The sequence below is a fragment of the Tamandua tetradactyla genome, chromosome 18, assembly GCF_023851605.1.
Source record: "Tamandua tetradactyla isolate mTamTet1 chromosome 18, mTamTet1.pri, whole genome shotgun sequence".
In the NCBI taxonomy this organism is placed as follows: Eukaryota; Metazoa; Chordata; class Mammalia; order Pilosa; family Myrmecophagidae; genus Tamandua; species Tamandua tetradactyla.
Window position 1 is genome coordinate 50,826,775 of NC_135344.1, and position 27,032 is coordinate 50,853,806.

At 39.0% G+C, this 27,032-nt stretch overlaps 1 protein-coding gene across 3 annotated transcripts in view; it reads left to right on the forward strand.

Annotated features, from left to right (window-relative positions):
* GAREM1 (GRB2 associated regulator of MAPK1 subtype 1) overlaps positions 1-27,032 on the forward strand; it is a 209,145-nt gene that overhangs the window by 143,909 nt on the left and 38,204 nt on the right. For 2 of the 3 annotated variants that reach the window (XM_077135687.1, XM_077135688.1), the window contains exon 3: positions 25,484-25,614. In XM_077135687.1, coding sequence (XP_076991802.1) covers positions 25,484-25,614 — 131 coding nt within the window. Of the gene's footprint in view, positions 1-25,071; positions 25,132-25,483; positions 25,615-27,032 lie in introns of those variants that run through there. The other variant, XM_077135689.1, reaches the window with a different exon arrangement.

Consider the following 27,032-nt stretch of genomic DNA (forward strand, 5'->3'; position numbering starts at 1 on the left):
TTGCATGTCCGCCTGCCATCACCTGGTGATCTCTCTTGCCTCCGCTTTTCCTGTTTCCCCCGACTTCTGCTTCTGGCCCCTCTCTGGCCTTTGCCTATGTCCAAATTTCTTCTGTTTATCTGCTTATCAAGGACTCCAGTCGTATGGATTAAGACCCTCCCTGATTCAATTGGATCACACCTTAACTAAAGATAATGTGCCAGTTTGAATCTGTGCTGGACCCCAGAAAAGCCATGTCCTTTAATCCTCATTCAGTATTGCTGGGTGGGAGCATTTTGATTGTTCCCATGGAGATGTGACCCACCCAATTGTGGGTGGTAACTTTCGATTAGATGATTTCCATGGAGGTGTCTCTCCACCCATTGAAGGTGGAGTTGCTTACTATACTCTTTTAAAAGAGGGAACATCTGGAGAGAGTCCTTTTTGTACAGCCACGAGAAAGCCAGCAGACACCACCATGTTTGCCATGTGTCCTTCCAGCTGAGAGAGAAACCCTGAACTTCATTGGCTGTCTTGAACCAAGATATCTTTATCTGGATGCCTTTGATTGGACGTTTCTATACACTTGTTTTAATTGGAACATTTTATCGGCCTTAGAAGTGTAAACTAGCAACTTATTAAATTCCCCTTTTAAAGCCATTCCATTTCTGGTATTTTGCATTCTGGCAGCTAGCAAACTAGAACAGATAACATCTTCAGAAGGTCCTATTTATAAATGGGTTCACACCTGCAGGAACATGGATTAAGATGATGCTTTTTATTGTGGTATATAATTGAATATATGCCCCTCACCCCCCTCCCCCGCACAGTCTCCATGATTGTGGTCTAGAGATTTGACTCTTTAATCTTGACTTCTATTCCTAAATTCAGTTGCCTAATGATTAATGCTTTAATTTCCTGGTCTGCTTAAGCAAATACCATAAAACAGGACGGGTTAACAATGCGAATTTATTTTCAGCTCATGGTCTTGAGGCCAAGAAAATGTCCAAACCAAGGCATCATCAGGACAATGCTTTCTCCCCAGAGACTGGCTGCCAGCGATTCTTGGTTCCCCTGTGATATGGCAGAGTACATTGTGGCATCTTCTAGTCTCTTCCTTCTCTTCAGGTTCCATTTCAGGCTTCTTGCTTCCATGGCTTTCTCTTTCTCTGAATTTCATTCTTTTAGAAAGGGCTGAGGTGATAGGATTAATACCCATCTGATTGAGGTGGGCCACACCTTACCTGAAGTATCTTCATCGAAAGGTCCTACTTAAAATGGGTTCACACCTACAGGAATGGTTTACATTTAAGAACATGTTTTTCTGGGGTACATACAGCTTCAAACCACACAACTGCATTTCTGCTTTCTTATTTTATCATCTCAGCCTCAACTTCGCTAAAGAAAAAACAACCTTTTCTTCCCTCAACTGAATCTTCCTCAAGATGCGTCTGTTCTTCTCAGGGGCATTGTCATTTTAAACCCTTTCCTAGTCCACCATGTTGTTCACGCATAGCTATTTCTCCTTCATGTCAGCATTCTGGGGAAAGGGTCCAAGCAGGCTTCTAAGGGACATGGGAGGGACCAGCACTAAAGGCTTAGAAACAGTAGATTCCATCTATGAAAGGGCCAAGTGCTGTGCTAAATTCTTTTTTAGGCTTATTCCATTTAGTCTTCACAGCATCCTGTCAGATAATAAATAGGTGCAACCCTGTTCTACCCACAAAGTGAGGATAGGAACAGGCATAGCTTTTAACCCTCCTCCTCTCACAGACATTACACTGACTGTGTACTTTATTATAGGAAGGGTAAATGGGTTATAAATCCAGGCTGTCTTGTGGGGATAACTCCCTTGGGTATTTTGTGGTTGAAAGGAGGACTTGAATGCCTTCCCTTCCCCTTCTCTCCTTCCTTTTTGGAGCAGTAAGATTTGGTTTGGGTGTGCTTTCCCTTTGGCATTCAGCTTTGGCTTCTCTGCTCAGGGGAGAAGTGAGAAATATGTGGCTTAGGGGAGGCTTTAGTGCTAGGTTTTGAGAGAGAGGGATGGTGGGAGGCAGGAAGAGTTCATTGTGCTCTGACCAGCTTGGGTCTGAAGTCATGCATTCTGGCACTCATTTATTCAATAAATGTTTATTTGTGCAGGGACACACTGAGTTACACTAGTGATACAGTGTAGCCCAACTCTCACAAAGCTTTCATATGTAACAGGGAGAAACAGACTATAAAACTAATTTGACAGTTACTATTTCACTAAAATTGTGCTAAATGCTTTACAAAGAAGTCCTGGTGCTATAAAGCTAGTAGGTTTGGTAAGCAGGAGCCCTAGTTGGTAGGGGCACTTACCTCTAATGTCACCCAGGCTTTTTATCTAAGGAATCTTAAGTGTGGGTGCCAACTGGACAGGGAGCAGATCCAATGGGCAGGGCTATCCACAGCAGCAGTTAGTTCGTGTCCGTCCTCTGCTCACACTTCAATAGATCACTCCCACTTGAGAATTGAGTTGAGACGTTTCAGTCTTTCTACCCCTCATCAATCCATCAGGCTGCCCTTGCTACTTGCCTTCCCCAGCCACAGGTCTACCTGTGCTCAGGTATTCTCACTGCTGCCATTTTTTTTTTTTTATAATTTTTTATTGATTAAAAAAAAATTACAAACATTCCCAACACATACACTCAGCCATTCACAATATCATCACATAGTTGCATATTCATCATCATGATCATTTCCCAGAACATTAGCATCAATTCAGAAAAAGAAATAAAAAGACAACAGAAAAATATAACAAACAGAAAAAAAAAATTTTACAGGTCATACCCCTTACTAATCCCTTCCATTGATCACTAGCATTTCAAACCAAATCTACTCCAACATTTGTTCCCCCTATTATTCATTTTTATTCCATATGTTCCTCTCATCTGTTGACGAGGTAGATAAAAGGAGCATCAGACACACGGTTTTCACAATCACACAGTCACATTGTGAAAGCTGTATCATTATACAGTCATCATCAAGAAACATGGCTACTGGAACACAGCTCCACATCTTCAGGCAGTTCCCCCCAGCCTCTCCACCACATCCTGGACAACAAGGTGATATCTACTCAGTGCACAAGAACAACCTCCAGGACAACCTCTTGACTCTGTTTGGAATCTCTCAGCCACTGACACTTTGTCTCACCTCACTCCTACCCCCCCTTGGTCAAGAAGGTTCTCTCAATCCCCTGATGCTGGGTCTCAGCTCATTCTAGAGTTTTTCTCAATTCCTTGATGCTGAATCTCAACTCATTCCGGGATCTCTGTCCCACGCTGCCAGGAAGATCCACACCCCTGGTAGTCATGTCCCACGCAGACAGGGGGAGAGTGGTGAGTATGCTTGTTGTATTGGCTGGAGACAGAGGCCACATCTGAACTGCTGCCATTTTTTTATCCTTATTCTTCCACCACTGCTTTCTCTAATTATCCAAAATCCACCCCATCTTCAGGGTCTCTCTTTTGTCCTGATTTCTCTTCTGTCTGTACAATGCCATTGAGAGCCATCTTTCCCATACTTGTTCTCACAGTGCGGTCCTCAGACAAGCAGCATCAGCATCATTTAAGAACTTGTTAGAAATGCAGTCTCACCCCATCCACCCACTCCCTGCTCAGCAATCTGTGTTTTAACAAGCCCTCTAACTGGTTTTGATACATGTTCAAGTTTGAGAACCACTAGTTTATGGTCCTTCCTTAGAAATTAACTATATATTTCCTTATTTCATACTTTATATATTAATGTTTGACCACCACAGTGAGATTGGAAGGTCACTGATTTGCCCACATTCATGTTTTCACACAGTGTCACATGCGATAGTTTAATGAACATTTGGGTAAATTGCAGAAAGTCATTCCAATGAATTTTCACCTGCTTCCCTGTGACTAATAATTTCATCATGCTCTGATTAGGGGTCCATAATAGAAGTAGAGAAATGTTAAATTCTGCACAACTTCTGAAACCACAACAAGAGTTCTAATTGTTATAGAGTGTAGTATAACACAGGAAGTTACAACTCCCAAACCAGACCCCAGATCTTTGGAGCCCCCAAAATGAGTAAGATAAAATTGAAGAAGGGAAAAGCAAAACTTTTCTCTGCTATCAGTTTGGTAGAAATGATTAAATGAAACAGGAACAGATTTTTCTGTGAGTTTAAGAGCTTGGTTCAGTTGTGAGGTATTTCCATTAATTTCAAAGGTCAGGGTGTGGTTATATCAGAGTATATCTCTTTGGGGGCTGATCTGGAAATTTGAAGAGAGTGCTGGAAGTTAGCTGTTGTTTTAAGAAAGAATAATTTGTTGACCAAGGCCAATACTTGGCTAAAAAACACTCATAATATTCCCATCTTTCCTTTTTCCTTTTCCCCTTCCTTTTCAATATATTAAATAAGTATTTAAAAATACTAGTCATTGTGTTTCCTCTCTAGAAATAAAAGTATGGGGGTAGATTTTATTTTATACCCTTTTATCCTAATATTACACTACTACCACCCCCTCACCAATCACTCCTATACAACCATTTAAAATATTTGTTGTGCATATTTTCTTTGGATGTGTTTTTGCAAAAGTGCAATGCTTCATGTGCACGTATTTTAACTTATATAAGTTGTATTGTGTTTGAAATCCTATATGTATTTTTTTCATTCAGCACTATGTTTTAAAGATCCACCATGTTTTTAAAATCCGTTCTTGTCACTATATATGGATGGTCTTTCAAGACTGGGCATCAGACTTTCTTCATACATTCCCCTGGTGGCCTGGATGAACATTTATTTGGGATATATGCAGAAGGGTGTGATTGTGCTGCATCTTAGAGGACATTTAGAGTTATTTGATGAAATGGTGGTAGAGAGCTCTCCACAGTGGCTGCCCCTGCCGCCTCCTCACCACAGGCCCACAGGATTCCTCACCCACACCATGAATTTCAGCTTTTGCAGACAAAGAGGTACGGAACAATAGCTTTTAATTTGTATTATTTGATTATTTCAGCTTCCCAGTGCATGCCTGCTGCTCTTTAGGATAGCCTCCCCAGTAAATTGTCTCTTCATATTCTTTGTCCTGTGTTGTGTCATGGTGATGTCTCTTTCTTGGTGATTTATAGGACTTCATTGACAATTGCAGATATCAATCCCTTTTCAGTTTTAAGTTTTGCAAGTGTTTTCTGTTCTGTCACCTGTCACCTTTTCACATGGTATCCTACATTGAACAGAAATCCTTACTTTTAATTTTAATCATTGCTTGGCTTTATTGTATTTTGTTTCTAAATTTGCACATAAGAAGTCCTTCCCTGCCCCTACATGGTGTTAGGCAGGGACTCATTTTTAGTGTTTCTCCATATGGCCAGTTTTCTCATTACCCAAAACTAAACAATAAACCTTTATGCAGTTGGTTTATGATGTTATCTTTATCATGTAATACAAAGATTTTTTTTTGTTTTCCTAACCCTGTCTCACGTCATTGACTCCACAAAAATGCTTGTACAAGTTAAAATGACTCAGAATATTAGAAGAATAAGCTGCCTCCAGATGACAAGTAAAAATAACATCTATGAAAACCATGTCAACATGTCCTTAACCAGGTCCCAGAAAGTTTCAGTTGGACTCTAGATGGAAGTGGAATATAATTGCTGAGAGAAGCTGAGAGAAGCTTTTATTGGTTGGCATGTCTAGTCTGCCTTCAGAGCGTCAACCTCATCAGCTAGCACAGGTTCAGTTCTCATCCTACCTTTTGTGATTTGGTTTATCAGTAAACATTTTAGATTTATGAATTACTTGTAGGGCATGCAAAGTAAACATGCCACTCTAAATCATTCACCTCTTTCCAACATACTTACTGGAAAGAATCAAACATGTATGTAAGCGGGAAATAAACACAGAAATTGCTAAGTATTTTTCTGCCCAGTGATCTCTGAGCACCTTCAAATTGCCTTAGCACTTTGCACACTGCCTTCAACAGAGGAATAAATATTCTTTGAAATGTTATTTTAATTGATTGTTGCAACAGGGAAGAAAAAATGAATCGGTCTTTATGTTTAATTCCATAATTAAATATTAATAATAAAAAGTAATGCTAATCGTTCCTACTAACCAGATGCTTATTGTGTCCAGTCCTTTGCTGCGCATTGTATTTACACCAGCTCATTCGGTCCTTGCGACAGTCCCATCAAAGAGGCATCACCATTCCCATCTATAGATGAGGAAACTGAAAACTAGGGAGATGTCATTTTCCTGAGGTCACCAAGCTACTAAGGGCTGAGATGCAAACCCAGGTCTACCTTCTCCAAAGCTAGGCTTTACTCACACTGTCTCCTATTATTGTAAATTAAATTTAAGTGGTGTCTCACTCAATAAGGATGTGTTTCTATTTACACAAAAATATTTGAATACCCCATTGTGCCATTTCATGCTAGAAACTCAGGCTCAACTTTAATACCCAGTCACATGGTGTGTTTTACAGTAAACTTATAAGCCAAGCCCTAACTCATTAATTTCCTAGTCATTCTTTCCTGGTCACATGTATTAGCTGGTCTCCAGTTTCATTACTGCAGTCCAGAAATTCAGTATTTGCAATTCCTATTTGTTTTAATTAATATCTGTTTTCTTCATCATGAGCTTTTATCACTGTGGAATAGTGAATCTTCTAAAATTAATTAGCTTATTTTCTTATTTCCTATCTTGTTTGCAAGGCTAAAGTCTGCATTTTTCACCATTCTATGTAACAGGTGTTAATGAAGTCAATGATAAACCACCGTATCAATACCAACATCAATGTGAATACAATCTACTAATTTTCTGGTGATTACATATCTTATTTAATGGCATTGTTTCTGTTTAACATCTATGTAGGTTATTAAATGCTATAAGTCCTTAAAGTAGCTTTTGAATATCCCCAGCACTTAAAATGTTTTTGGTTTTTATTTTGGAGGAAATAAAAATTTAAAACCAGAAAGCAAATGTACTGTTCCTTCAGCGCAGTACCAGAAACCATGGTTTCTGATGCAGTCTTTAAAAGTTCTTTTTAAATTCCTCTCAGAGATTTAGGTGTATAAAAAGTCTGGTCTTGCATTAGAAACAAGAGTATTTTTATCTGAAATGTATCTCTGTTCCCCGACAAAGTCACTACTCTCTGAAAGTACTTTTTCTTCATCCTTGTTTATCCCATCAGACGTTTGTGCCAGAAGCAGCCCTGTTTACATAACTGCCCTCGTTGAATGGAATGTTTTACTGAGCATAGTTCTGCGTTTGCACCGCAGCCTGTTTAACATGGAATAGGGTCAAAACCTGAAAGGCATTAGAGAATGGTCAATAAGCACAATCCACAATGAATAAAACGGGAGACATTTGGTGAAAATGAAGGTTTGGGAGAAAGGAGCAAGAGCCGGGGCATTTTGTCAGCAAAGACTAAAGAACACAAAGGAAGAGAGAGTAGTTCCTTTGTGAGGGGTAGAAGGGAAAACCATTAAGTGGTTCTGGAGTAGAGCAGTTAACGTATTTGATATTTGAAATCGTGTTCCGTAATTAAACCCTTGAACAAAAATGGGGTTACTAGAAGACAGAGCAACAACATGCCTATTTGCTTCTCCATTTTTTAATTAAAAGAAAAAGATTTGGCAACAACGGGTGGACTTTCTGTCATTTGGGGCCTTTTCATTTTTCTGGAGTTTTGGTTTTTACTGCCATTTTGACTGATTGCTGATAAGCGTGGGATTCTAGCTCAACTATCAAGGTGGTCACAAATATTTTAGGGTCAATATATTTTCAGGCTAAGACATTTTGATTGGAATTGGTGTTTAATTAAGTAGAGGGTTCAGTAGGCAACTTGTAATAGAAAAGATGGCATTCATTCTCTCCCACTCTCTCCCCAAACCAGAGTCTCCAACCACATGGTGATCTGCTATCCTAATTTCAGCATAAATTCCCGTCTTCAGTATTTCTCACTCCTCTTCTCTTGCCTTCTACCTGACTACTAACTGTGCCACTTCTATTTTTTTATGTCAAATTTAAATATTTTTAATGTCACGTCTTTTAGAGGGTTTTTTCTAGGATTAGTAAAAGAAGGGGCTAGCAGTTTTCTCTTATCCAGTAAGAAAATCAGAATAACACCATAATCATACTCCTTTACTGTGATGGCAAGTATGTCATTTTTTCCCCCACACTTTGACTCTCCTTGATATATATGGTCATTGAGTCTTTACACGTCCCCCTTACTGCGTGAAACGCTTTATATATGTTTAACCCTCCTAATAACGCTGATGTTGACACTGTTGCCCTTGTGTCATAGAATTGTAGAAAGAGCGCACTGAAGTGTAGAAGGTTATAACTTAACCAATGTTCCGTGGTAGAAAGAAAAGCCAGGATTTGAACTCCCAAAATTTGTGCACTGAACTGCTGTGCAAAGTTGTGGAAACAAAATGATAATCAGCAGGTATATTTAGAATCAGGGGTAGTGGCCGTGCTGAGCCGTGGGAGGGAAGGGACCAGGGGGATCACAGTGCCTGGCCCTGGGTGTACCATAAGTTAGCCTTCCCTTGTATCAAATGCAAACCTTTAAGAAGTTGCCTTGCTTTTTGTTTTGTTTTTTTTAGCTTGGGCAGGCACCGGAACCTGCCCTGCCTTGCTTTTTGTAGGGAAAGAATTTGGTGAAAATGTATCCCTGACCTTTACAGAAATGTAATTTAGGACCAATAGAGTATGTTTTTCTTTTGTGCCTGTGCTGGCTTTCCCATCTCCACATCAATGCACTGAGCCAGGATGGATGTTACAATTTGGACTGTTAATGCCAAGTATCCTCTACATCATACTTTAAAAAAAAAGCCATTCATGTTTCTGTACATGGTGTTTTAATCGCTTCAGTCTTGGCACAAAGGTTAAAAACCAAATGTCTTATAATCAAGGCATTTCCCCCCCTTAATGAAAACCACAGCTTGAGCAGCTGCTTGTATTCTTTTCTCTCCTCTGTGGTCCCACTGGAGTGTGGGAGTTTACTTTTGGGTTATGGAAAAGGGAGCAAGTAAGAAGCCAAGAATGGGTCATGTTTCAATAGAGAAATAATAGCAGAATGTTAAAATCCTTAAGTGGTTTCCTCACCAGCCCCACACTTTGGACATGCAGGTTGGCTTTCTTTTCCTTTTTAAGCACTTCCATAAGGCATGGAAGAGATGGCTATATCATAAGGCATAAGGTATTCAAATCTCCCAAACCTCAATTTCATTCGATTCTATCCAGTACACCTTCTCTCTTTTTGCCTGTAGTTGTAAAATTACAACATAACTTTGAAGTCTGTCTGTATTGTGTACACCCCGCATCTTGTCTTTCTGAATTGGACCTTGTTCTGGATCAAAATCACATTTATTTATATGTAATGCTTTTCTCTTGTGCAGATTTCTAAATTTGTTTCATTTTCTTTTTAATATTTGCGTCCAATTCTCCCTTTCTCCTCATTTTCTCGTCCCTACTCCTTTTTTTCATTTTCACCTTTGTTTTCCCTTAACGTCTCACAACATACGATTTTAAAATTCAACAAATGAAAGGAAAATTTTATTTTTACTACTCTTAATTTTTTTAGTTGGTCATTTAATGTTTCACCAAAAGGATCCTCCCTCAAATAAAATTGCTTATGTATTGAAACCTTGATTTTTTTAATGGAAATAATTACAAAGCTTCACAGAATGTCGTTAAAGATGATTAATAAAATGGAGAGACACACTATATTCACAGACATGAAACCTTATATTAATTTATCTCTTACTGCATAACACATTACCCCAAACTTAGTGTCTTATTTGTTTGTAATTAAACAACAAGCATTTAATGTCAGAAATTCAAGACCAGCTTAACTGGCTGATTCTGGCTCCAGGTCTCTCATAAGTCTGCAGTCATGACATCAGCTGGGGATATGGTGATCTGAAAGCTTGACCAAGCTCAAGGATTTACCGCCAGATGTACTGTGTGTCCTAACTGGCTATTGGCTGGAGGCATCAGTTCCTTACCACATGAAGTGATGAATTTCTAATGTAGGTTTTAAACCTTAATAAAAGTAAGTGCTTCATCCTGGCTACTAGCCAGACATTATAAAAGCATGCTAGGTTCTGATTCTACCAAAGAAAGTGAGTTATCTATCGGTGAAGTCATATACCTTTGAAGCTTCAGTCACCCTGAATATCACTATGCTGGTTTGAAACTGTTAGGTACCCCCCAGAAAAGCCATGTTCTTGTAATCCAGGGTGCAGTCCTGTTGTGGGTGGGACCTTTTGATTAGGTTGTTTCAGTGGAGATGTGACCCATCTAATTCAAGGTGGGACTTAATCCTTTTATAAACTGGAGTCCTCTATGAAGAGATTTCAAGGCAGAAAACATAGAGCTTAGAACCAGTAGAGAGAGCAGAGAGAAGAAACCAGGTAAAGGACACAGAGGGAGAGACATGCCCCAGAGACACTTAGAGGAGACTTGTAGGACACAGAAGCTCCGAGAGTAAGGTGCTGGAATCAGAAGCTGAAAATCAAACAACCCAGGAGTAAAGGACCAGGAGATGCCAGTCATGTGCCTTTCCAGCAGACAGAGGTGTTCCAGATGCCAGCAGCCTTTTCTTCAGAGTCCAGGTATTGTCTTTTTGATACCTTAAATTAGGGCATTTTTATGGCCCTAGAACTGTAAATTTGAACCTAATAAATCCCCTTTGTAAAAGCCAATCTGTTTCTGGTATATTGCATTCTGGCAGTTTTAGCAAACCAAAGCAATCATTTAAATGAAGATATATGTTCAATAATTTAACTAATTGCTAGGGCCATTTGAGAGATTAAATGAAACAATCTGTATAACCCTTCAAACTTCTTGAAAGATAGAGTCAGGCAGGATCTAACATCCTTTATTACTATATTTTAGGTTGAATACATTTGATAGAAGTAGAAGGGGCCCTAGATACATCACAGGCCAAGCACTGTCCATAACCTAGGGTTTAAATGACCGTGGATGTAATGCTTATGCCAGCAGCTATGAACAAGGCCTTCTACTCAGTCCATGGTTTCAAATTAAGAGAATGAACTACTCCTGGAGCCAGCAGGAGTGAACATTCCTTGACTAAATTCACCCACTCACGTATAGCAGCCACTAAAACAGTGATGTTATCTGCTGCCCTTTCTCTCAGAAATACAGAGTTGTTTTTGGTCTAGATGAGTCAATCGTTGAAAAACATTAACATTTAAGAAGTGTTTACATACAAATCTAGATTTCCTTCCTCTGGAAATCAGATTCTGGACCTATGACAGAGCCATCTCCACCTAGCTTATTTTACTAATTTACAAAACTTTCCTGACCCTGAAAGTATTTGAATTTGAGAAATCTAAACTATATATTTATCTTGTTCTAAACTCCTTTGAAACAAGCATTTAATAAGTTTCTAGTTATTAAACTAGTAATTTAGTTCTAGTTTAAATTAGAACTAAATTTATTTAGTATCAGAAAAGCATAAGACATGGTTCCTGTTTTCAAGGGACTTGTGTTCTAACAAAAAAAAGGTGAAATATAAGTTGGAAATAATCAAATGCTAAGCTCTAGGAAAATATATAAGTGAAGATCATGAAGATCTGTATGGACTGAAGTTATCAAAGAAAATTTTAGGGATGAAGTTGAACTAGTATTTAAATTCATTCCCTCATTCAGCCGTCATTTATTGAGTACCTACTGTCTTGCATAATACTGGCCATTGAGAATAAAAAGATGATTAATGCATCTCCTATTTTCTTTAGAGAGTTTCCTATTTAGTTTACATATAGACATATAGACAAATAAGGACAATAAAATACTATAATGCCTGGATAGAAATCTATAGGTAAGATGATAAGATCATAAAGGAGAGTGTTAGTTGATTGTATCTGTGTGGTAAGGAAATATTTTTATAGAGTTTGTGATGATTGAATTGATTTTGGAAGATAGATCGACCAAACCTGGGGGTAGTGGAGAAGAATTGCAGATAGCAAGTTCAGTAAGAGGAGGGGCATAGTTTACCATGGATGCATCGAGGTGGGCTGGAGTCTGGTAAGGGGAGAGTGAGAGCCAGATTTGGAGGGCCTGTGTATTTGCTAAGTTCAAACTTTATAAGAAATGAAAAAACACTGAAGTCTTTTAATCATAGCATGGACGGGGATATCTTCCATGTCCTCCCCGCTGCTTTCATTCTCCACCACCTCTTCTTTGTTCTACTCCAGAGGCAGACCTGTGTGCATAGATTCTCATACCTTCTGATTTCCCTTTGGGTTCAGCCAGCGGGACGTGCCAGCAGAAGATAAGTGGAAAGAGAGTGAAGACAAGGTCTTTATTCTCCCAGCTCTTTCCCTCAAAAGATCGCCTAAGGCCTGCTGCATCTTCCCTTTATCATGGTGACCTTATTTTAGTGATTTTCTCCTCCCAGTAACTAGTCTCACCCTTATTCCTTCAGGCTTTTGGTGGCCACATCTCCTCCTCCTTTGATATTAGCCCCAAGTTACCTCTGTGCTTACCCCTTCACCCTACCCACACCATTATAAATTATAAATAAATCCTCTGCAATTATCCTAACTTGAAATATGGTTAGACTTTAATTTGGAGCAGTAGTGTAAAGGATGACTTTCTTGGGTGGAAGTCTAGAGAAAAGACAAGCAACCGGGGAAACTGGCCTAACTGAGAGCTGATGTGGTGGGAAATAATGCGGTAGCAGTGGGGATGGAAAAGAACAAATTGATGCATGACATATAATGGAGTTGAATTGTTACCAATTGGTTGTGAGATATTATAGAAAGAGAGGAGTCAAGGATGACCACCAGGTTCTGATCTGGGTCACTAGAGGATTCAAGAAAGAGAAAGATGAGTCAAGTTTCGAAGTCTATGTTGAGATCTTTGTGTGAGAGCCACTGGAGATGTGCACCAGGTGTTGGGCGCACCAATGGGGGGTTCAGGAGAGATCTGGCTGGAGGGGAAGACTGGGGACTCATCAGCTTCTAGGTTGTCCTTGAAGCCGAGATTATCATTGAGGGGGTTTCCCAGGAGAACTGAGAGAATAGGAACAGAAGTGGACTAAGTGAGAAGACGGTTGTGAGCAGAATTTAGAATGTCATTTATAAAACTCGTTTTGCATAGACTGAGAAAAAGCATGAGCAAAGGCAAAGGGGAGAGAATGAGTATTGTGCACATTGTGAGGAAAATGTTTGCCTAAATTGAGTGGAGCCAGATCGAGGAAGGACTTGAAAGCCAAGGCAGAAGAACCTGTGCTTTGTGGTTAGAGAGTAAAGAGCTGTTATATACATTTATTTATTCATTCATTCTGCAAGTGATTATTAACTTCTTAGGTGCTTTAGTAAGATGGATTTGCTTTTAGGTTATATATTTTTTAATGTAATTTCATTGAGATATATTCACACACCATACAATCCATTCAGACTATACAATTAATAGTTCACACTATCATCACATAGTTGTGCATTCATCACAGTGATCATTCTTAGAACATTTTCATTAGTTAAAAAAAAAAAAGAGATTATAAAAGAAAAGGAAACCCCAAACATCCCATACCCCTTACTTGTCCCTCTTGTTGACCACTAGTATTGCACTGTACACAATTTTAAGACTTACAGTAGAGGTGGGTTATCAAAGACAGTGCAGTATTGTCAGAGGTAGAGATATAGATCAGTGGAGTAGAACAAAACATCCAGAAGTAGATGGGCAACTGAATTTTTTTTTTCTATATAATATTATAATCCTTATTCAAAGATCAGGGCTACTAGATTATAGCTCATCGTCTTCAGGTATTTCCTCTGGCTATTCTAAAACATTAGACACCAAAAAGATAGTTATATAATGAGTCAGTAGTCACAGTAGTTTGTTAAATCCTTGTTTCTCAGTTATATCTCCTCCCTTTCATTTAATCTCTCTCTCAATCTTCAGTTCTATCTGGGCAATGACCATTTTAACTTATTTGTAATGGAAAGTGGGGTAGAGGAATACAATTGGTTGATATTCTTGGAGAGACTGGTACCTCTGGGTTTCAGGGCTTATCTGGCTTAGGATCAATTTGGAAGCCTTAAGTTTCTGAAAAAAATAAACTTACTAAGAAAAACTTTTAAAGAAACTTAGAGCCCAGGGCACTCCCTGGGATTTCAGGAATACTGGGTTGTGGCTTGGCATACGGTGGTAGTTTGCAATATCTGGCTAAAGCTTGCCTAAAAGTAACTTCCAGAATGACCTTTGGATTCTATTTGAAATCTCTTAGCCACTGAAACTTTCATTTGTTCCATTTCTTTTCCTGCTTTTGGTCAAGAAGCCACGTCAAGAAGACGTTCTCAACCCCGTTATGCCAGGGCCAGGCTCATCCCTGGGAGTGATGTCCCACATTGCCAAGGAGACTTATACCCCTGGGAGTCATGTCCCACATAGTGGTGGGGGAGGGGGGGGTTGGTGATGAATTTATTTGCAGAGTTGGTTTAGAGAGAGAGGCCACATCTGAGCAACAAAAGAGATTCTCTGGGGGTAACAATTCCGCCATTAACACCAATGTGCAATACCTGTTTGTGTCCCTGCTTTCAGTTCTCCCAAGTCTTTGTCTAATAATGGGGTTGCAAGATCATGTGGCAGTCCTATACTTAGCCACCTGTGGAACCTCCACACTGCCCTCCAGAGGGGCTGTACCATTCTACTTCCCTCCCAACAGTGAATAGGTATATCTCCCTCTTCATATCTTCTCCAATACTTACCCTTCTTTTTACTTTTTTAACAGTTTTAATCATATACCGTACAATCTAGCCTTACTTTTCACATTATACCCTCTAGTTCTTTGTTACATTTTTGGCAACTACATGTATTAGTTAATTTTTAAGATGATTGAAATTATCAAAGAAAAGGGGAACTAAATAGTATTTAATGTCCGTGAAAGGTGTAGGTGAATGAGTTTTCCTACACTGTTGGTGAAAGTGAACATTTACACAAAGTTTTTGAAAGATGATATGGTGTTTAGTACCTGTTTTTAACCTGGAAATTCCACTCTTACAATTCAGTCCTGTAGGAATTCTTGCCTGCATGCACATGAAGATATACATATGAGAGTGTTTCTGAAGTTAAAGCTTGATTAGAAGTCCAAATTCCTGCCCTGTTTCTTTACTTGATTAAAATTAGCAACTCCTGTTGATAGTGGTGATAAAAAAAAATATTTATTCCTTCTAGCCTCCTATGTTCTGGAACAGCTAGAAGGAAAACTCTGAGATGATGGTATGGTAGCCCATGATAGACTCTGGAATCTGTCCTGTAACTACTTGTTGAAGAGTGCTTTGAAAACTATGACTTTTTTCTTGCTTAGCAAAGCTAAGCAAGAAAATATATATACAAAATTATATTGTATATATATTATACAATAAAAAAAGTTTTAAAAAAATTAGCAACTCTTTATTGTTTCTGTGCTTGAGAATTGTTCATTTCTTCACATTCGAAAATGGCCCCGTGATTTTGTGACCCTGTTTTCGTACCATTTAGAATGCATTTCATCTGCACAGTTAACTAGAAACCATCTAATTTAATGTCTGTGATCAGTCTCTGAAAGAGGTAAGGGTGGAAAAGTGAAGAAAATTAATCCATTCATTCAATAACTAATTATTAAGCAGCTACTTTGTGCCATGTATGGTGCAAAGCCAAGAGTACCACAGTGACTAGCATTGACACGGTCCCTCCCTCGTGGAATTTTCCATGTTCCCAGGTTCCCTTTTCTGGACCACTTGACTCATTTTAACCATTCTTGGTTAGCTTTGGTGTTCTGGTGCCATTTTTGTTACTGTTGCTTGCTTTTCTATTTTTATTACTGTGTGCTAGTCTGGGCACCATGCTTTTTGCTCCTGGCTACAAGGGAAACGTCAGCAGAATGCTGTTGTTTGCTCGAATTATGGGCCCATAGATGGATACTGGAGGCCTTGGCGATTGTTTCATATGTTTTTATTTACACGCATCAAGTAGACTACTGTGCTGAAGGGATAGTGAACAGTAAAACTTTAGCAATGAAAGAGGATTCACCGCAGGCAGTGCTGGTTACCAGCAGTGAAGGGGACCAGGGAAGCACAAATCACTGGAAGCCCCATCTTCATCAGCCACATGGAACTTATTTCCCACTGACCATTTGACCATAACTTTCCAGCCAATAGCAAAATTGGCAGGCCGAAACTTGACAACGTCAAACTTTGCCTGTTGTATGTACACTTCTCAGCATTGTTGTTCTCTTTTCTTAATTAGCAAAAAAATTGTTTCCATTTTCATCTCCTTTAAATAAAGGAGAGTGTGTTGTAATATAGTCCCTTGAGCATAGTACCAGGAAACTAGATGACTAAAGTAAGACGTCAGACCTCTTGGCTACGTTTGATGTGTCATCCACATTGAAGTAAATCACTGTGATGATCTTGATGTGTACAACAAATTGATATTTTCTAGATGACCATTCTTTGTCAGCATTCTAATTATGTAATTTAGTTTTAGAAACACGTCGTGAGATATACACATCATCCTTTGCTTTATATATATATATTATACAATAAAAAAAGTTTAAATACTACTTTAAATTTATTTTAAACTGTAATCCATGAGCCTGTCATTGGTGTTGGGTTCGTTCCTGGGAGTTTCGGGATCCTACCGATGGAACAGCTCTCTCAAGGGGACATTTTAAGAAATCATCAAAGCTGTTGAAAAGACAATGCAGCTTCCTCCCTCTGAGTACAGAGTTTGACAGTAACATCTCAGAACAGATGTTTCGATAATCTCCGAATGTTTTTATTTGGTGGCACAAAGACTCTGTTATTCATGAAATGGTCTGTTAAAAAATTAGTTCCTCCATGTGGGGGTTGTGGGAATGTGTTATGCAAATTGATTTCACATTTGGCAGGGGACTTGCTCTTAACTCTTTAGATTGTCTCCAAGGTTTGATTCAGACAAATTTAGTTTTCTAGACTATAGCAGTCACACAGAAGATAGTTGTACAGTTACTCAGCATCTTTCTCAGAATACCAATAGTCGACTAATGTTTTAGTGTCATACTTTTTTTTTTTCCAATAAAAGAATAGAGGCTAATCAAAAGTTCTTCACCATTTGGTCCTACAAAATGGAATGAGAGAAGGTGTACATTCATGTTTGCTGGCCATCTTTATTACTCTCCTGATTCAAAACCACTTCTAAGACTTGAACTTACTAACTTTGGATTCCTATATAAAGGAAAAACTGCTATACTCTGATAAATATACGTTAGTTTAAGATGTGATTTCACGTACCCTGTGTATGGGATTTCAGGAGACCCTGGTGTATGGGATAAAAGCACTAGGTCATTTGCACTTTTCATGCCTTGTCTTCTTGCCACTACCCTGATCTACTACTTCACCTTCTTCCAACAGGGCAGGAGTCAGCCACTGAGAGGCCAAGGGCTACCTCCAACCTACAGCCTATTTTGGTAAATAAGGTTTGATTGGAACACAGCCACGCCCATTCATTTGCTCATTATATGTGGCTGCTTTTCCACTACATTCAGAGTTGAGTTTCTGTGATAGAAATTGTATAGCCCACAAAGCCTAAAATATTTACAGAAAAAGTTTACCAACCCCCACAGTAGGAGGTTCTTGGGCACCGTGACCCAGTGTTTAAAACATTATTACCTTAAGAAGGCATTTGATAGGTTTTAGCTAAAGGCATTTGGGGGGCTTAGTAAATATAAAAGTTATTTAGTTTTAAAAAATTAGACATACCACTAGAAAATATTTAAAATAATATGTCTACACAAATCAGCATATAAGCTAAAATAATCACGGTCAATCTGAAGTAAATGTATGGAAAAGGAGAGGGGGGTGAATTGACCTAGATTAGCTATCCAGTAAACACTTATTAGGTGAAAGAAATCTGTTTTTTTCAGATGCACAATATATTCAAATGTTAAAAGTTGCAACATTTGGTAATATTTAACTGTTAACCTATTCTTACTCTTTCATCTGAGTATTATTTATGTTAATCATTCTCAGGATTAGTTCTTGGGAATACTTTCATGTGTATGTGATTCTTCAATCTTCCTGTCCAAAACAGATAACAAACACGGGTGAAACTCCAGAAGTTTACGAGTTATGCATCTTAATATTGACACCATGGAATACCAAATAGGATTATTCATTTGGTCCCTCTGCCAAAACCTAATTTGAGGCTGCCAAAAGTAAAAGGTCACAGACACAATAGAAAAATAAAGAATGTCTTCAGAAAAAAGAGCCCAAGTTGTGATAGAAGAAAATGGTGTTGAGAAGATAGAGGCAGCTTTGTATCAACAAACCAGGGCTCTGGTATTTGAACAGAAACATCAGAATCATGGCAGATAGGGCAAAAGAGCAAATATAAGGGTTCTAAAGTTTTTATTTCTGAGAGGAACTTTCTGCTTTGTCAGAAGATAAGTTTTTCCCCCTGTGGCTCTAAAAAGACTCTGTTGCATGATCTTTATTTAAGGAGTTGAACGGTGTCTGCATTCGTAGTTTTAGGAGAATGCAGTGATGTTCTAGAGGTGCAGCCACTAGCCGTTTGCAGCTATGGGGTGCTGGAAATGTGGCTAGTTTGAACTGAGATGTGCCATGAGTGTAAAACACACCAAATTTAGAAGACCTAATATGAAAGAAGGAGTATAAAATACCTCATTAAGAACTTTTATATGGATTTAGATGTATTGGTTTAAATAAAATATATTATTTAAGATGAATTTTACCTGTTTCTTTTTACTTCTTTTAACGTGACCACTAGAAAATAGAAAATCGCATATAACTCACTATATTTCAAATAGACAGCACTGTTCTATTGGGTAGCATTCTAGTTTGCTGCCTGCTGGAATGCAGTATGCCAGAAACGGAATGGCATTTAAAAAGGGGAATTTAAGAAGTTGCTAGTTTACAGATCTAAGGCCAAGAAAATGTCCCAATTAAAGCAAGTCTATAGAAATGTCCAATCAAAGGTATCCAGGGAAAGATACCTTGGTTCAAGAAGGCCGATGAAGTTCAGGGTTTCTCTCTCAAGTGAGAAGGCGCAAGGTAAACACAGGGTTTCTCTCTCATCTGGAAAGGCATGTGGTGAATATGGTGTCATCTGCTAGCTTCCTATTCTGGCTTCCTGTTTCTTGAAGTTCCCCAGGAGGCATTTTCCTTCTTCATCTCCAAAGGTCACCGGCTGGTAGATTCTCTGCTTCTCGTGGCTGCGTTATTCTGCTCTCTCAGAGTCTCCAGCTTTCTCCAAAATGTTTCTTCTTTTATAGGATTCCAGTAAACTAATCAAGACTCATCCAAATGGATGAAGACATCTCTCTACCTAATCCAGTTTAACAACCACTCTTGATTAGATCACATCTCCAAAGGAGATGATCTAATTACAGTTTCAAGCATACAATACTGAATAGGCATTAGAAGAAGTGGCTGCCTTTACAAAATGGGATTAGGATTAAAACATGGCTTTTCTAGGGTGCATACATCCTTTCAAACCAACACAGGTAGTGTTCATTTGACATAGAAGTATTAGGGTACAATGAGACATCCTTGGCCTAGGAATGCATCTCTGTAGGGAGGGAATGGAATGAATATAGGCATGTAGTTTTCAGGTAGCCTTAACTCAAAGATTGAGCATCTGCTGACCCCCAGTGAGTATTTGGCGTATATAAGGATCCTCCCCAACCCCCGTCTTAGGAAGTTTTTCTTAAATATTCATCACAGTTTTAAAATGAGTTAAACTAATAATTCATACGCTCAGAAAGGCAATATTGTTTGCAGGCTTTTATGAGATTGTCCCTGGTTTAACAGTGGGTCACTCAAATTGTATTCAGTTTCCAAATCTATGATTTCTTCTTATTCTTTACTTCTAGCAATTTTAAAAATTCAAAATCACAATAACAGGCAATTGGAAATGTTGGCAAATCTCTGTGCTTTCTATCAGATGATTCTGGGTATTCAGGTGTAATGGGCCTATAATTTTTAACTCTCTCTGGACTACTTTTTGCCCCTTGAATATCCCTAAATTATATACATTCATACCCCAATGCTGGATGATTATTTCATCTTGGAAGGTAATTTCAACATGCCTATCTAATCTAGTCTTTGGTTGGATTTGTCCCTGTAAAGTATTTTGGGGGGGGTTGTACACCATTCAGATTTTTAAGTAGGCCAATTATGCTTCATTGCTTTCTTTCTCCAATGAGTGAAGATATTCAAAGTTGAGAAACAGTTCGTGTTTTATTATAACTTTCAAAACCTGTAATTACCAGTATTGTTTCAATGTTTGCCGATAGGACTGAAATGATTTTTCTGCCTTTTATTCAGTAAACATTAAGTACCTATGACATGCATGACACTGTGCTCCTCTGAGTTTAGATGTATTGTATTTGGTGCTACTAAGATTTACCAGTAGAAATATCCAATTGACTCTTAAGTATTTGCCTCAGAAGTTAAAAAAAGACTGTTACACATATGTTAATTTAATATTTATGCAGTCATTTGCACTTGGAGAATTCAAATATTTATCCTCAGTAACCTTCAAATGCAGATTAATATACAGCAAAGATGCTATTTAAGCTCATTATATTATCTTATTTAAAAATACTCAGCACTGGCAAGGTTGTGATTCAACTAGGATGCACAGAGGGATACTACTGGTGGAACTATGAATAAGTTGAAATATTGTGGAAAGCAATGTACCCATGCATGTTAAATGTAAAGAATTGTGTGATGACTTCTGATCTAGTAATCCCACTTGGGGAAATTTATCTCAAGAAAATGAGCCAAAAAAGAGAAAAGAATATCTCTCTGTATCTTGAGAAGGAGAGTTGTTGAGTGCTTACTTGTGCTAAATATTTTACATGCATCAATTCATTCACTCTTTACAACAACCTTTTGAAGTGTCCCTGTTTTACAGGTGAGGAAACAAGGCACAGGCAGATTATAACCCAATTTGCAAATGGCACAGTTTACATTTAAATTAAGGCATCTGCCTATGTCAGACTAACCATCTGTATTAGTTAGGATTCTCTAGAGAAACAGAATCAGCAGGAGATATCTGTAAATATAAAGTTTATAAAAGTGTCTCACATAACCATGGGGATGTAAGAGTCCAAGATCTGTAGGGCAGGCCACGAGCTGGCAGTTCCGATTTGGGCCTCAATGAACTCTCAGGAGAGGCTGGCTGGCTGAAGCAGAAAGAGTGATTGCCTCTTCTGAATCCTCCTTTAAAGCCTTCCAGTGATTAGATTAAGCATCACTCATTGCAGAAGACACTCCCCATGCAGCCAACAAGGTCATGATTTAAGTCCATGAAATGGCCTCACAGCAACAGACAGGTCAGCGTTTGCCCAAGCAGACAACCGGGTACCACCACCTGGCCAAGCTGACGTATGAACCTGACCATGACACCATCTAAGAATAGAACAGTTAAATTAGTTATGAAGGGCTATGCAAATGTCCTAAGTGTAGTAGCTGGAGAAATGGCTTAGATAATATGTAGAAAAGTGTGTAGTATAAAATGTAGATATGCTATAAGAATTTATACATGAACTGTATAAGAATAGAGGTATGAAAATTTAATTTGGTACAGTGACAAGGTTTAAGTATTATTGAAGTTCTTATAATCTTTTCTGTTTTTAAGAACTTCTGTTGCATTTTGTGAAAAGTATTGTTAATTTAACATTTTTCTGTTGTATTTATGAATGTTTTCTTCATACCCTTCTGGTTTCCAAAAGATACATGAGTTGTTACATATGTCTTGGTGCATTGTCTGATTTGTCCTCATCGCCAACCCCTTAACTTCTGAGAAGTCCTCTCTTGTAGTCCATCGCCAGCACAACCCCTATATCCTTAAACTCTTCTGAAATTACTTTTATCTTGATAAACCCAAAATTCGAATATTTCATGCAAATATTCCTTCCGCTGAAGCCCTTCAGGTGGCAGCTGTATTTTTTTGCCTCAAAGTTGAAAGTGGGTGCTTTCCATGTTACTTTGACTGTTCTACTTTTCTCTTTCTTGAAATCTCTGAGTTTTAAATCTCTCGTCATCTCTGTGTTGTCCACTGTCCATCATGGTCTCAGTCATCTACCAAGCCCAAGTTTGTCCCCTGGGTCACTGTCATTCTCTCCAGCAGTACTCTTTTCCTAATCCTTGGGATTTCAGTGCTCACATAAATGATCCTTTTAATGCCCCTGGCTTCTTGGTTCCTTTCATTTATTTCCTCCCTAGATTTTGTTCTCCACCTGCCTCAATTCATCATTCCCATGGTCACTCCCTAGACCACATCATCCCCAATAATTGCACCCCTCCGTTGTCTCAGTTGCATGCATGCCATAATCTCACCACTCTTCGTCTCAGTTGCATGCGTGCCATAATCTCACTGTTCTTCGTCTCAGTTGCATGCGTGCCATAATCTCACCGTTCTTCGTCTCAGTTGCATGCATGCCATAATCTCACCGTTCTTCGTCTCAGTTGCATGCATGCCATAATCTCACCGTTCTTCGTCTCAGTTGCATGCATGCCATAATCTCACCGTTCTTCGTCTCAGTTGCATGCATGCCATAATCTCACCATTCTTCTTGGCCTGACCTTCAAGCTTACTCCCTCCAGGGTCCAACAAGCCACTGATTCTACTGTTTTTTTTACTATGTTTCCCCTTTCCACCCAAGATCCCATGGCCCTCTTTAAATCCCACAGACAGTCATAATCACTCCCTTGCACACACCCTGACTTCTTTCTTTGACTTTTTATGCTCACTTGGCAATGTCACAACCCTGGCCAAATTCAAATCTCTACTTACTCAACACCTGCCCTGTACACACACAGCTGAACTGTCTGGTTTCACTTTGAATTCATACCATGAACCTCTGGTACCAAGCCTATGTTATTTACTCTCAGTGGACTTTCTGCAATCTTATCCTCTTTCCTCAACCCTCTGATACCTCTCTCAACTTTATTCTCAACTGATGTCTTCCTGCTGACCTTTGCTGCAAAACAGAAGCAATTAAAAGGAAGATTCCACCAGCTCCCACCGCTGCCTGTCTTGTAGGTGGCGATGTGCTCCTGCCTGAAGGGCCTCCTCCGTCTTCCTATCAGCTGCCATCCCCTCTGCCTACTCACGGATATGGTTCCGGTAATTCCTCCATCATCAAACTGTCTCTGTTTGTCATTCCCTTCGCTATCCAAATGTGCTGCTACTTCTCCTATATTAAGGGGGGGGGGGGGGGACACACTCCCTATATCTCACTTCCACTTCCTCCCTTCAACTATACCTTCAAATCTTTTCTCTCTTTTATAGCAGAACTCCCCATGACTGTCCATTCTTGTGGTTCCCAGTTTCTCCCTTCTCTTTCCTTCTATCACACAATTCAGGCAGGTCTCTGGCCCAACTATTCCACTGCTCTTATCAAAGTTACTAGTTAAACGCAAGTTGTAAACCCACTAGTTCTTACGTTTATCTCACAGCCCTGTCTGCAGCATTATCAGTCCTTCTTGAAGCTCTCGATTCCCCTGGCCGATCCTCAGTCTCCCAGGATGTAAAACTTAGACTTCTCTGTCCACATTCAGCTGACCCTTGGTCATCATTATTGTGTCATGGCTTTAAGTGGCAAGCAGATGCTGATGACCCCCAAATTTATTATTTCCACCTAGACCTCTCTCATGAGTTCCATACTCACATGTCCTGAGTATTTTCTGGATAATCTCTGTTTGTCTGCCTAACAGACATCTCTGAGTAAACTTGTCCAAGCTGAATTCTGTTCCTACCCTCACCACTCCAGACCTGCCCTATCTCTCTGCCTTCTCATGTTCAAGCTAAAACTGTGTCCAGATTCCTAATGTTGTTTCCCCACCTCCAATCCACTAACATCTCATATCTGGAACATCTCAGCTGCCTCCTAACTGGTATCTCTGCCGCTATGCTCTTCCCTTTAGGGTCTATTCTCAACATGCCAGCCAGAGTGATCCTTCCATGATCCTTCTGAGGTGTTGGGCAGGTTACCTCTTCTTTGCTCAGACCGTCCAGTGGCTCCCCATGCCATTTAGATGCAGAGCTGCAGTTCTTACCAAAACCAGACAGTTTCCTCTCTGACTTTCTCTTCCAGCTCTTCCCCTTTGCTCTCTCTACTCCAGCCACATTGCCCTCCACCAGCATGCCAGACTGGCCTGCCCACCTGAGGGCCTTTGCTTAGAATACTAAAAATTCCACCCAGCAAGCCCACAGTGCTCATTAGTCCCTTGCCTGCATCCAGGGTCACCTTCTCAGGGATACTACTTTGGCCACCCCATTCTGTCCATCCCCTGTACCATGCCATGCTTTTAATTGCACTTCCTACCTGCTAACATATTGCACACTCTATACATTGATTGTACTTATTGTCTGTCTCCTGACAGGATGTAAGCTTCAGGAAGACAGATATTTTTTACTTTTCTATGTATTGATATACCTCCAGCAACTAGAGCAGTGCCTCCACCTAATAGATACTAAAACCGTTTGTGTGTGAATGAACGATTTGCTGTTTCCGCCTGATGTCCCGTCAACATTTGCCGCAAGATCCACTTTATAATAGCTTTTAATTCCTTTTTTAAGATTCTCGTGTAACATATCATAAACGGGATTGACAAAATAACTGCTAAGAAACACTAAGCCCTTGACTTGATAACATATGGCCTTTTTTTTCTAAACCAAAAACAAAAATTCCTACAGAATATGGCAATAGTATCAAAAGTATTGATAAGGTGCAATTGTATTGAAGCAGTATAATAGATCCTTGGCATTTTTAGGAATATGTTCAAAGTCTTTTAAAAATCCTCTCAGTTATGGATTTCATGACAGTATATCCTTTGGCCCGAAATTTCATCCACAGTAAAGAGAGGGATAGAATGAAGCCACATGGGCTCCAGATGCCTCGTTGAGAGACTCACTCCCACAGCCCAGCTTTTCTGTGATCATACTTTATACACGTGATTCAGCAACTTCACAGGTCCTAGCTGCTCATGGGCCCTCAACATCACCCACACATTGTGACCAAACAGTGTCAATATATTGTGTTATTACATTTACAAAAATTTGTGCACCAGGCCTTGGTTATAGAAAGTAAATATTTGTGGGTGTTCTTACAGCCAAATGGCAAGGTAACTTCTTACTAAAACAAAAGAAACAATCATTTATAACCGAATAAGTTGTCACTTTGAGATAGAATTACAAGTAAGCATCCATTCAGTTTGATTTTGGACCTCTGGTAATAATCTCTGAATGCAAAGAAAAAAAAAAAAAAAAGACACTATGTCAGTTTTCATTTTTCAGCTGAATTTTAAAATACATATTCTAGTTTAAGAAGACCTGCGGTGGTAACTTTTTTTCAATGGTAGTGATCAGAAGTCTTTGAGAAAGAATGGCGCGAGTAAGGAAGGGCCGTGCTCTCACCATGGTGACAGCTGTCCAGTATAAACATCTCACATCTCTTCTGTTTATCGTGTGTTTTAGGGCAATTCAAGCTGCTGGAACAAGACCGAGATATAAAGGAGCCAGTGCAATATTTTAACAGTGTGGAGGAGGTGGCTAAAGCATTTCCTGAGCGTGTGTACGTCATGGAGGAAATAACATTCAACGTGAAGGTAGCTCTTGAAGAACCAAATATTTATTCTCACTAAAATAATTTAGCTTTCAAGTCTTAATGTACACAGTAAGTGCACATTTGTGCCTCATAAGAGAGTTCCTTCTAGTAGGGTTAGCGTCAATGGCCAAAATTAATCTTTAAGAACTGCATTTACTGTGGCTGACTAGACTCCCCAACAGCTTACTGCATTTACTTAGCATTATCTTTTATTGGAATTTAAAACTGATATCCAGGTTTAAAACTATATCTCTTAAGGGAGCTCAAGAGTTTTTTTGGTTTGTTTTTTTGTTGTTGTTTTTATTTGTACTTTATTCTCTAATATGTAAGTTGTTTGGCCAGGTCTTCTGTGAAGCCAAATGCCTCCAGTTTTAGGAGCAGGAGATTTATGATGAAATTAATAATAAGCACTTATTTCTTAAAAAAGAGTCTTCCAGAGCATGCCCTAAAATCAGTGTTGATTCATTCCAGCCTTCTTTGTGGACTCTCTATTTCAATATACAGTGGAAAAATTGATGTACACGATGTTGCCCAATAGGTGTTCTTAGGGCCTCATTTATTGGAGAAAAGCTAAATAGTGTCCTCGGTACAGCATTGTTTTTGCTTTCCTTAAAGGGACAGTTTAGTCCTCTTCTGCATGCTGAGTGAGCTCCACTGAATAAAATTGTTGTTGAAAGAATCAGTGTCACCAACTAGTTCCAACTTTATTGCCTACAGATCCACTGCATTTTTCTTCAACAACCAAAATTACCATAAAACATTGTAGAAAGTTCACACTGAAAAGATTTTCTGTTTGACTTCATTTCAGCAGGAAGTCCAACCAAGACACATTCTCTGAACATTTTAAGAAATCAAGGTTTGATTTAGGAGGCGAGAGTCCCATTTCTTAGAAATCTAACTATGGGAAAAACAGACTCCATGGTATCTTAGCCCAAGAATGCAGCAGTGTCTCTGTGGGTGAGTCACTCCACCCACATCCTCAGAAAGGGCTGTCCAAGACAGTCTCCTTTTTGGAAAAGTGGTTCTGCCCATTTATTAGCTTAGCAGAGTCATTCTCTCTTACGGTACTAAAATACTGCTGCTGTAATCAGCTTTCTTGAGCTTTAGCAAGATGGGTGAGATTTTATGTTTCGTGAAATCTTTACTAAGAATATTATGTACATGAACAAAAATATTTATAAATTTTAACTACTTTCGTGGCCCAGTATGAGTCATCAGGACAACTTGTATTCAATTGTAATGAAAATTTGTGAGAATCTGTTCATTTTTAAACTTATCAAGACTCATTGGCCAAAAGTTAATCAGATCTTATTCCGTTAGTCTCTTGATATGATTTAAATATCCCCTTAAAACTTATGTTTAGAATTGCCTAAATGAGAACAAAAAGTCTAGAAAGGAAAGTTAATACTTTTGAACTCT